The 12607-nt window shown below is 42.6% G+C and overlaps 1 protein-coding gene across 1 annotated transcript; it reads left to right on the top strand.

The window, feature by feature from the left end:
- Positions 1-3869: 3869 nt before the first annotated feature.
- On the top strand, positions 3870-10751 carry LOC109163318 (sorbitol dehydrogenase-like). Its single transcript, XM_019312073.1, has 5 exons — positions 3870-3989; positions 4080-4147; positions 4226-4391; positions 9817-10366; positions 10482-10751. Exons 1-5 carry the CDS (start codon positions 3887-3889, stop codon positions 10672-10674), a joined length of 1080 nt encoding a protein of 359 aa, XP_019167618.1. The 5' UTR covers positions 3870-3886; the 3' UTR covers positions 10675-10751.
- Positions 10752-12607: the final 1856 nt, after the last annotated feature.

Here is a 12607-nt window from a genome sequence, read left to right as displayed (position 1 = left end):
ATATTTTTGTCGCCAAATGGCGACGGAAATTTTCCGTCGCGAAGTCCATCGCCAAAAGTTGCGACGGAATTATTCCGTCGTCTATCAAAATATGACAAGGTGATAGACGACGGAATAAATTCCGTCGCGAAACGTGATTCGCGACTTGCGACGGAAATAGTTCCGTTGCAAAATGGGTGACGGAATTGCGACGGAATATTTTCGTCGCCAAATGGCGACGGAAATTTTCCGTCGCGAAGTCCATCGCCAAAAATTGCGACGGAATTATTCCGTCGTCTATCAAAATACGACAAGGTGATAGACGACGGAATAAATTCCGTCGCGAAACGTGATTCGCGACGGAATATTGCCCATTCGCGATGGAAAAATTCCGTCGCGATTCGCAATTTTTCTTGTAGTGGATGATTTCACAGTGGACTCCAGCACTGGTGGCACACCATCAGTGTTCTTTGCTAGTCGCGGCAGAAACAGTGGAGATCCGGGGTCAGGTGGGCGGCAGTCTTCCGGTGGGCGTGGACGACAAGGTCGTGGCAGGGGTAACAATGGCCGAGGGCGTGGCGGCACACCCCGCTGCCAAATTTGTAAGTCACACGGCCATACGGCCGTGTATTGTTTTAAGAGATATGCTGATCGTCCGCAGGCTCACGCAGGTCACGCCAATGTTGCGGTTTCCAGTGATCCACAAGTAGCCGATGCATGGTACCCGGACACGGGCACCTCGTCTCATGCGACCCCGGATGATCAGTTGTTGCACCACTCCGAGGCTTACACCGGCGAGGACGTACTCAAAGTCGGCAACGGCGCAGGTTTGGATGTCTCCCGTGTGGGTCATGCGGTTATCCCATCAGTTCCCGCTGTTATCCCTCTCTGCGGCCTTACAATCGCCACAAGATGGAATATGGTCGGCACCGTATGTCTTCTTAGGTTACCCAGTCTCTTATAGGGGATACCGCTGCTTAGACTTAGCCATGGGGAAGATCTTTATCTGCCGTCATGTCCGATTTGATGAATCCACTTTCTCCTTTTCTATGCAGGCATCTTTACAGGTTGCTCGCAAGCAAAGTACACCCACACCCTGAGATCCAGTCCCGTAGTGGTTAACACCCAGTCCGCACCACAGCCAATGGAGATACCCTTGGCACATGAACCACCACCTATGTCCATAGAAGCCGCCCCGGCTCCAACTTGGAGACGGCGGAGGGTTACTACTCAGCCTACTCAGGGTGATGGACATGTCATACGCACTCGCCGCAAGACACGTGGAACGGATGAACAGTTTTTAGCACTCACCACTACTATAGATCCCACGTGTTACTCACAGGCTGTGGGGCATCCGCAGTGGCAGGATGCCATGGATCAGGAGTTCAATGCACTTCTACATAACAACACATGGAACTTGGTCCCGGTTACACCAAATATGAATGTGATTGGCTGGAAGTGGGTGTTCCGCACCAAACGCAAAGTCGATGGCTCCGGTGAGCGTTACAAGGCCCGCCTGGTTGCTAAAGGGTTTAACCAAGTAGCCGGCAAGGACTTTTTTGACACGTTCATTCCGGTGGTTAAATCGACCACTGTTCGTATTTTATTTTCTCTTGCAGTGTCTCACAAGTGGACCTTGCGGCAGCTAGACGTCCATAACGCCTTTCTAAATGGGCATCTATCCGAGACAGTTTATATGAAACAGCCACCGGGATACGGGGATCCCACACATCCGGACCACGTGTGTCACTTGCAACGCTCTCTTTATGGTCTTAAACAGGCGCTCAGGGCGTGGTTTAATCGCTTACATGAATTCTTGATCTCAACGGGGTTTTTGACATCCAAAACTGATGTATCGTTGTTTCACTACACCGACGGCAACTCACGGGTATTCTTACTCGTGTATGTCGAAGATATCATTATGTTGCGCGCTGATCCAGCATTTATTGACTCACTCCTCAGGCGTCTATCTTCTGCCTTCAAAATAAGGGATCTGGGCAAGCCTACCTTCTTCCTAGGCATCGAGACTCTGTCTGACGGGGATGGATTTATTTTATCTCAACGCAGGTACATGGTGGATATACTGTCTCGTGCAGGTATGACGGATTGCAAAGCCTTGGCTACACCGGCTACACCAACTCTCGATCCGTTTGATAATCCGACTCAATACCGAAGGATTGTTGGGGCCCTACAGTATCTAACTATCACTCGCCCCGATCTCTCATTTTTAGTCAATAGGCTCTGTCAGTTCATGCACTCTCCAACGCAGGATCACTGGGGTTGCTCAAGCGTGTTCTTCGATACGTGAAAGGAACCCTGGACTACAGGCTACGTCTGGCTTCTTCACCAGCTTCTGATCTGCATGCCTACTCAGACTCTGATTGGGCTGGGTGTCCAGTCGACCAGAAATCCACTAGTGGCCATGCAGTCTTTCTTGGGTCTAATCTTGTATCCTGGCTTTCCCGCAAATAGCGCACAGTAGCACGCTCCTCGATTGAGGCTGAATATAAAGGGCTTGCCGATGTGTCCGCCGAGGTCAACTGGGTTGTCTCATTACTTCAGGAGTTGGGTCTGCATTCTGGAAGTCCACCCACACTATGGTGTGACAATCTTGGGGCTACATACATAGCAGCTAATCCGGTTTTCCATGCCAGGACGAAACATGTTGAGATCGATTTCCATTTTGTCCGTGATAAGGTTGCTTCTGGGGACTTTATTGTCAACTTTGATTCAACCAAAGACCAGCTTGCTGACATCTTCACCAGGGCGCTGCCAGCTCCGCCTTTTCATGCTCTTAGAAGCAAGCTCAATGTTGTCAACATCCACCCTTGTGCTTGAGGGGGTGTGTTAGTAATATTAGTATTTCATGTTTATATTATATGCTTTATTACTATTGGTTGTAGTACAGTCAAATAGTCCTAACCTAAATAACAGGAGAGTCTTATCGTGTATGTGTATGTGTGTGTGTGTGTGTGTGTGTATATATATATATATATATATATATATATATATATATATATATATATATATATATATATATATATATATATATATATATAATGTGAATTACTTGTGAAAAAATTCAAAAACATCAACAAAATACATATTAGGTGAATATTTGTGAAACTTCGTCAAATAAAAAAAAATAAAACTTCACAAATGCAATTCATCTATTTGAAAATGATTTACTAATCGAGTTAAACTATTGGGCACAAATAAAAAACTAGTTAAACTAAAAAATGGAACTTATAATATAATTTTCGGACATTAGATGAAACTTCATCTTGTTATCTTAAATGGTAAAAGATCAGAATAAAATTGATCGGGATAAATCAAGAAGATCAATACAATGTCATGAGTGAAGAGAGAGTCTGTGTTAATTTATTTTTAATAATTCAAATTTAAATAATAATAACGACAGTGATGAAACATAATATTTTTTTTAATGTGATGTGAAATATGGATTCACTTTTAAAAGTGCGTTGAAATTACATTACATGATGTAGAAAAAATAATAAAAGAATTAGTAATTTGATGATTTGGAAGTAGAAGTCAGGTATGAAAGTATTGCATGGATAATGATAGTCTTACCCATATTTGGATAAGATAAGATTTTCCCTTTTTGGTATATTATCTTACTTAGATCGAATAGTTAATTAGTTCCCTAACTTAATTCTAACAAGCTAAGGAATCGTACATTTATCTCGGCAAATTATGAGCAGACAGATGAGAAGGATAATTTTGAAAGGACTGAAATACCTTTATCCATTAATTAATTAATTCAGACATATCACCCTATAAATACCTCTCTACATCGCTGCGCTCTTCACACCGTCACTACTTGAATCTTCTTCTCCATCAAATCTCATCTCTGTGAGAAATTAAGCAATCAATCAATTTGGTGAGAATGGGAAAGGGCGCTAATGGAGTACCCACAGAAAACAACATGGCTGCTTGGCTTCTCGGCGTTGGCAACCTCAAGATTCAGCCCTTCAACCTCCCTCCTCTTGGTATATATATATATTTTGGATTTTCGATTTTGAATATATATATATATATAATGTTAATCATATGATAGGATTACTGTATTTAATGTGTAGGTCCTCATGATGTTAGAGTGAATATGAAAGCAATTGGTATCTGTGGGAGTGATGTTCACTACCTCAAGGTGAGTTTATGGTTTTTAATTAGGGTTTTGTTTTAATTTTGAGATAATTGATATAGAATTTGATTATTATATATTCAGCATGGGAGGTGTGGAGATTACATTGTGAAAGAGCCAATGGTGATCGGCCACGAATGCGCAGGAATCATTGAAGAAGTCGGGAGCGAGGTGAAGAGTCTGGTCGCCGGCGACCGCGTGGCGTTGGAGCCCGGCGTTAGCTGTTGGCGGTGCAGCCATTGCAAGGAAGGCAGTGTAGTGATCTAGGGTTCGTAGGAGAAGAGAAAAAGGGGAGAGAAGGATGGAGAGAAAGAGGAGAGAAAAAGAGTAGTGTTGATTCATCAAAAATTGCATAAAAACCACATACAAGCTCAGAGGTGTTATAGTCCACCTTTCCTGGAATCTGCTAACAAACTAACAAATTACGGAAAGCAATAACGAAACGGCGCCGTCTGACAATACGTCACCCGTTCTCAACTAATTACCGGAATGGTGAAACGACATCGTTTTGGTCACTCCAACTGCTTCTCAACTGACTTATCCTACGACGTCGTTCCCTTCTATTTCCTCTGAATTACCATTGCCTTCTTTATCTTCCGGGGTTAATACTGGGGTTGTTACAGTACCCCCTCCTGCCGGAGATCCTTGTCCCCAAGGATCAAAACTTGGGAACTGACTGCAGATGTGATAGTAGTCCTCCCAAGTAGCTTCTTCGGCTGGTAGGTTAGTCCACTGGACTAGAATTTCTGTCACTGCTTGGTTCTTCCTCTTAATCAATCTCTTCCCAAGCACTGCCAATGGCTCGGCTAATATTTGCCCATCTTCACCAGTCACTGGGGGATCTTGTTGTGCCACCACCCCTTCTCCCACCCTTTTTTTTAACTGAGATACATGAAAAACAGGATGGAGAAGTGCTCCTGGGGGTAGCTGCAGCTTATAGGCCATAGTGCCAATCTTGTCACTGATTTGATAAGGTCCATAGTACTTAGAGGTCAGTTTAAGGTTGTTCCTTACTGCTAGGGAGATTTGCCTGTAGGGCTGCACCTTGAGATACACCCAATCTCCAACCTCTAGGACCCTTTCACTTCTTCCTTTATCAGCCTGCAGTTTCATCCTGTTCTGAGCCTGTTCTAGATTCTCTTTAAGAGCTGCTAAGACAGCCTGCCTTTCCATTACCCAGTCCAGATCACTACTGCCAGAGTTAGTGCCCATGGCCATCACAGGTGGGGAATAGCCATACAAGGCTTGAAAGGGAGAGTATTTGGTAGAAGAGTGATAATTTGTGTTGTACCACCACTCAGCCAAGTGCAACCACTTGGCCCAGCCCTTAGGTTTCTGAAAAACCATACATCTGAGATACCCTTCCAAACACTTGTTAACTCTTTCAGTTTGGCCATCAGTCTGGGGGTGGTAAGCAGTGGACAAATTAAGCTTCACCTGCATATTTTTAAACACTGATTGCCAAAACTTACTAGTGAAAACCTTGTCTCTGTTAGAGGTGATATCCCTAGGCAATCCATGTAGTTTGTATATGTTCTCCATAAATGCTTCTGCTACAGTTTCAGCACTATATGGATGTGTAAGGGCAATAAAATGACCATACTTGGTCAGCCTGTCTACAACTACCATGATTATCTCCTTGCCATGAGATTTTGGAAGGCCTTCAATAAAGTCCATTGATATACTTTGCCATGCTTCCTCTGGGATATTTAGGGGTTGTAACAGTCCTGGATTGGCCACGTTCTCATTTTTACACCTTTGGCATACATCACACCTTTGAACAAGTGTCACCACATCTCCTTTAAGCCCCTTCCAGTAGAAGAGTGATTTAACCCTTTGGTAAGTTCCATTCTGGCCTGAGTGACCCCCTAATGAAGATTCATGCAGCTGTAATATCAACTTCTCTCTCAGTCCTCCAGTCTTCCCCACATACAATCTGTTCTTAAATTTTAATAATCCCCCTACCACAGCAATGTCAGGGTTTGCAGAGGGATCCACTAGGGCTGTTGTAAGGGTTTCAGTTGCCCACTCATCCTGCTCATAGCTTTTTATAACTTCTTCTATCCATTGAGGCTGTACAATGGAGATGGAGTTCACCTCAGCCTCTGAATCAGTCATTCTCCTTGATAATGCATCTGCTGCTCCATTTTCCACCCCCTTTTTGTACTGGATTGCATAATCCAATCCCAAGAGTTTGGTTAGACCCCTTTGCTGCAATGCTGTAGTAATTTTCTGTTCCAACAAAAATTTCAAGCTGTGATGGTCAGTTTTAATCACAAAGTGCCTCCCCATTAGATAAGTCCTCCATTTGTCAACAGCATTAATTATGGAAAGGTACTCCTTCTCATAAATGGAAAGCCCCAAATGTTTCCCACTAAAAGCCTTACTAAAGAAGGCAATAGGCTTCCCTTCTTGCAGTAGGACAGCCCCCATACCCTTGTAACTTGCATCAGCTTCCACAGTGAATTCTTTCTGAAAGTCAGGTAGGGCCAATACAGGAGGATGGCAGAGGGCATACTTCAATTGTTCAAAAGCCCCTTCAGCTTCAGTAGACCATTGGAACCCCTCTTTTTTTAGCATGTCTGTAAGAGGCTTGCTAATGACCCCATAAGCTCTAATAAATCTTCTATAGTAGCCAGCCAACCCCAGAAACCCTCTAAGAGCCTTCACAGTCATTGGGTTGGGCCAGGCAGCCACAGCCTCCAGTTTTTTGGGATCAGTTAATAGTCCTTCTTTGGAAATAACATGCCCAAGGTATTCTACTTGTGGTTGGGCAAAGGAACACTTGTTCATCTTGGCTAAGAGCTGGTGCTGTTTCATAATCAGTAAGACTTCCCTGAGGTGTTGCCAGTGGGTCTCCAGGCTAGGGCTGTACACCAGTATATCATCAAAAAAAACCAGCACAAACTTCCTAAGTAGAGGCTGAAATACTTGATTCATAAGTGCCTGGAAGGTAGCAGGGGCATTTGTGAGCCCAAAGGGCATGACTCTAAATTCATACAAGCCTTGGTGAGTTCTAAATGCTGTTTTAAACTCTTCCCCTTCCCTCATCCTTACTTGATGGTATCCAGATCTTAGATCCAACTTGGAGAAACATACTGCCCTAGCTAGCTCTGAAAATAAGTCCTCCACTAAAGGAATTGGGAACTTATTCTTCACAGTGATGCTGTTGAGTGCTCTGTAGTCAATACAAAACCTCCAAGTGTTGTCCTTCTTGGGAACTAACAACACTGGAGATGCAAAACAAGAGGAACTGTGTGTGATTACTCCTGCTGCTAGCATTTCTGACACCATCTTTTCAATGGTGTTCTTTTGATCATATGAATATCTGTAGGGGCCTACATTAACTGGTTTAGCTCCTGGATTCAGTGGAATAGCATGATCCAAGTGCCTCTTAGGGGGTAATGTTGTGGGTTCCTGGAAGAGGTCTTGGAATTCTTGTAGCAACAGGCTCAATTCAGGGTGAATGGTGCTAACAGTAGCTTGGCCAAAGTAGGATTCCCCTTCTATTTTCTCCTGAGGCAAGGCACTGCATTGAACCAAGAACCCTTGCACTCCTTCCTTGTTCCATTTTCTGATTTGTTTCTCATTAGCAGCTTTTATCAGAACCCTTCTTGTCAGTCCTTTCAGGAGTATCTTTTTTCCCTCTTTATGGAAGGATATACCAAGGGGTCTAGTGTGTAATTGGATAGGAGCATATTGATCAACCCAGTCCATTCCCATGACCATGTCACAGCCCCCCAGCCTTAGGAGTCTAAAGTCCTTAGTGAACTTCTCATTGTGAATTTGCCAGCTAAGTCCCTGATAAACTGAATCACTCATTATCTTCTCACCATTGGCCACTGTAACAACTAGTGGTTTGGCTTTTGCAGGCTCTTTTCTCAGTTGGCATAGCAATCTGGGATCAAGGAAGCTATGGGTACTACCACTATCTACTAGTATGATTACTTGCTGTTTTTGGATAGTTCCCAGCAGCTTGATTGTATTCAGACCCTCACCTCCAACTACAGCACATAAGGATACCTCAGCATCTTCAGTGTCCAGACCACTATCATCTTGGTCCCTTGATTCCGACTCCTCATTCCCCTCATACTCCTCTATAATATTGAAAGTTGGGCCCCTACATCTGTGCCCAGGTTGCCAAGGCTCAAAGCACCTGAAGCATCTCTTTTGCTCCCTTAACTGGTTCTTAAAGTGAGTTATATCAGGGTTTTTTGAGGTGGCAGGGTGGGATGTAGGTTGTGGCTTGGGTGCAGGGATAGACTGGTTAGGGTAATTTGGGGTGGAGTTGGTGGTTTTTGTGGTGTATGAAGGTTTAGAGTTCCATGTAGCTGGTTTGGGGTTGTCACTGGTTTTGAGCCCTTTTTCATATTGTTTAGCAAACCATATAGCATCACCTAGGCTCCTTGGCCTAGAAGTCCTTACAAAACATCTCAAATTTTGTTTTAACCTAGCAATGTAGTTGTCCATGAAATAATTCTCAGTGAGATAGGGATAGGCTTGTATTAATAGGCTTTTAAATTCCTCATAGCCTTCAGTGAAATCTTCTACACCCCCCCACTGTTTAAAAGCAGCAAATTCTTCCACTAGCGAAGCCCCACTATCCCCAAACCTTTTACAAAGTTCATTAGCAAACAGGGTCCACTGGAATTCCCCCCTCAGTCCACGAACATACCCTTCAAACCATAATCCGACTTTCCCAGATAGATTCACATATAACAGATTCAGGATCTCATGTCTAGGAACATGAGAGAGTATACAAAATTTCTCACATCTTAGGATCCATTGCCTAGGGTGAGTATAATCAAAAACGGGGAATTCAGCTTTATACCTCAGGAAAAATTCCTGGTGATGCCCCCTTGGTTGCTGCCTAGTGGGATTCAGCTCAGCCCTCCTGGGTTCCCACTGTTCCTCCACTTCGTCTTCCTGCTCCACCATGATAGGGGTCCCTCCTACTGGTGCCCCCTCATCAATGATATCCGCTGGCATTGGAGCCTTGTCTGGCCTGCCCCCAGCCGGTCTGCCATTTTCCTCTGCAAACATTGGATATGCCCTTCCTTGGACTGATGATTGTCCGGGAGTGGAACTCATCACTGGAGGTGCTGGCCTATTGAGCCTGATGATCTCCAGGATCTCTGCCCTTAGACTACCCAGTTGTGAAGAAACATTGTTCACCTGGGAGGTTAGGGTGGCCACAGAGTCCTGGGAAGCTTGAGCTTGAGTATCCACCTTGCTGTTAAGCTCAAGCAAGGCTGCTTCTATCTTCCTTACTCGGTCCTCCATGGTCGAGGAGCTTTGATACCAACTGTAGTGATCTAGGGTTCGTAGGAGAAGAGAAAAAGGGGAGAGAAGGATAGAGAGAAAGAGGAGAGAAAAAGAGTAGTGTTGATTCATCAAAAATTGCATAAAAACCACATACAAGCTCAGAGGTGTTATAGTCCACCTTTCCTGGAATCTGCTAACAAACTAACAAATTACGGAAAGCAATAACGAAACGGCGCCGTCTGACAATACGTCACCCGTTCTCAACTAATTACCGGAATGGTGAAACGACATCGTTTTGGTCACTCCAACTGCTTCTTAACTGACTTATCCTACAACGTCGTTCCCTTCTATTTCCTCTGAATTACCATTGCCTTCTTTATCTTCCGGGGTTAATACTGGGGTTGTTACAGGCAGTTACAATCTGTGTGACGAGATGAAGTTCTTCGCCACGCCGCCGATCCACGGCTCTCTCGCTAACCAGATCGTGCATCCGGCGGATCTGTGCTTCAAGCTCCCGGAGAACGTGAGCTTGGAGGAAGGCGCGATGTGCGAGCCGTTGAGCGTGGGCGTGTACGCTTGTCGCCGGGCGAACATCGGGCCGGAGACCAACGTGCTGGTGCTCGGAGCCGGCCCTATTGGCCTCGTCTCCATGCTCTCCGCTCGCGCCTTCGGCGCTCCGAGAGTTGCTGTTGTGGACGTCGACGATCAGCGTTTGGCGTTCGCTAAGAAATTGGGAGCGGATGTGATTATCAAGGTTTCACACAAGATGGAAGATGTGGAATCTGAGGTGGAAAACATCAAGGCCGCCATGGGAGTCGGAATTGACGTCAGCTTGGACTGCGCCGGTTTTAATAAGACAATGTCCACCGCCCTTCGCGCAACCTGCTCCGGCGGCAAGGTTTGTCTCGTCGGCATGGGCCACTTCGAAATGACAGTCCCCCTCACTCCTGCAGCAGCAAGGTAATTTTTAATTAATTATTTGCAGACTTTATAATTGTATTATTAATTAGTAGAATCTCGATCGAGAACGTATTGTGTTTAATTTGTTAAAGATGATGGTTGTGTTGTTGTGTACGGAGGTGGATATAGTGGGGATATTCAGGTACAAGAATACATGGCCACAGTGCATAGAGTTTTTGAGGAGTGGGAAGATTGATGTGAAGCCACTGATCACACACAGGTTTGGGTTCACACAGAAGGAGGTTGAAGAGGCATTTGAAACCAGTGCTCGTGGTGGCAATGCTATCAAAGTCATGTTCAATCTTTAGAGTTTAGAGTCATTATTGCCATTCATCAATAACTTAGCTAGAAATAGTCTAATGTAGTAGTTAGACTTATACTTATGTAAATGAATACGCATACAATTCAACTTAGTCAGACGAAATTTTTTGTACCTTGTGCATTGATAATTGTCCTCGTAAATTCTTTGTCTATTTTTTGTACCTCCGTTCAAATTATATTCCGGGTATACAAAGGACAATAATCAAACTGGGTCATAGAAAGGTAGCGCCTCTTTTAAAAATGTTTTAATTAGTTTTCAGTGTAATGTTGTCAATTGGGACCTTTTGCAAGAAATATTACTTTGCTTGCCCTGATGATGAAACTTTCAGATATGGGAAGTTTATATAGTCATCATCACAGTAACATGTCTCTAAGCCAGGAATTACAAATGGTGCACATTATATTGGTAAGGAATTATGGAAATGATTCTGTGAAATTTTGATGCTTAATTCTTTGGCACATAATTTTGATGCTTAATTCTTTGGCACATTCCCTTTATATTCATCAACTTTCTTTCTCTGTAGGCACCTTATATATGGCGCCATGCAAGATTGGAATTACATACATGCCGGCTGTTTTTAGTTAACATAAATGGCCTAATGCAACTTTAATTTCCGGTTTAAGTTTTCTGTCTCATTCTGAGTTCACTTGTTTTGTGCTACTTGGAGTGTAATATGGAGTACCATTATAGAATTGTGCTTCCCAGTTAATATGTTGCATTTTCTACCTGCTGGTTCTGGTTATTACAACAATTTTCATTATTGCTTATAGTAGATTCATTTGTAATTGAAGTAGGAGTGGGGGTGGGGTTGACCGTACCCGTATCTCCATTGTTGCTCATCACTCATATTGCTACGTCATATAAAGAAGAGTATTGGCGGCCCTGTTTGGTAAAATGGCTGTTAGCTGATTGCTGTTTGCTGTTAGCTGATTGTGTTAATTAGAGGGTATAAATAGATAACATTAGCTGATTGTAGAAAAGTGTTTGGTAAATTAACTTTTAGCTGATAGCTGTTTGGTATAATTTCTTTTCTCAAAAAGCTAATTGAAAAAGTTGTTTGGAGTAGCTTTTTGAATTTTAGCCTTTTGGAGTTGCAAAAAGCTAATTAACCAAACATTTATATTGATATTTTAACTAAATCAAACAATTAATAGTGGTCAAATAAGCCAAAATTAGCCTATAGGCCAATTTTTTACCAAACAGGGCCAATTATCTTTCTTGCCTCTTTGTACACAACTATACTTTGGAAGAAGCCAGCTATTGCCTTCTTCCAAGGCCGACTAAAAACCGGATACTTTTTTCTTCAATATTTTTCTCCCTATAAGATATATTTTTTGGGAAGAAAGAAAAAAAGGTGTGTGGTAACATGCATGTGATTAGCGGGTGCGTTTTAACACCAACTTGTTAGTTTATGCAAATTAACTGATTTTATTTTATTTTTATTTTCCCATTTTTAAATTTAATTTTGTTATTTAATCTTCTAAATGTATGCAATGTAAATTTTTTATGTAATATATAATTTTAATAATATATTATAATAATTAAACTTTTATAAATATCAATTAATTTAAATCTTGACATGTTGAATATAAACTTGTAAAGTTAATTAAATTAGACTTTAGAATTGACAAATTGTCATAACCCATGCATGTACACATGTATAACGATTATTCTATTGTCATCGAATTTGTGACCTTGCCAACAAGTATACAACGACTAAATGTCACAAAACTAAATTTCTTAGCACAAATATAGCACCATTATGTTAATTTTTTTTACTAACACTACTGATGAATTTAATTAACTCGGGTAGCCTGAATCAACAAACCCAAGAAATAACGGATAATGTAAATGGATAAGTAAATAGGCAAAACGTGTGTTGTAACCGTATCTCCATTTGTTAGGAATATATTATATTA

This window comes from Ipomoea nil, unplaced genomic scaffold (assembly GCF_001879475.1).
Source record: "Ipomoea nil cultivar Tokyo-kokei standard unplaced genomic scaffold, Asagao_1.1 scaffold3017, whole genome shotgun sequence".
Lineage (NCBI taxonomy): Eukaryota > Viridiplantae > Streptophyta > Magnoliopsida > Solanales > Convolvulaceae > Ipomoea > Ipomoea nil.
Note: the sequence above shows the minus strand (reverse complement) of the source record. Positions and strands in the feature narration are given on the sequence as shown.

Coding starts and splice junctions, on each gene's coding strand:
- LOC109163318 (XM_019312073.1), top strand. CDS start 3,887: ATGGGAAAGGGCGCTAATGGAGTACCCACAGAAAACAACATGGCTGCT. Junction 4,392..9,816: donor GTGCAGCCATTGCAAGGAAG/GCAGTGTAGTGA, acceptor GGGTTGTTACAG/GCAGTTACAATCTGTGTGAC. Junction 10,367..10,481: donor CTCACTCCTGCAGCAGCAAG/GTAATTTTTAAT, acceptor GTTGTTGTGTAC/GGAGGTGGATATAGTGGGGA.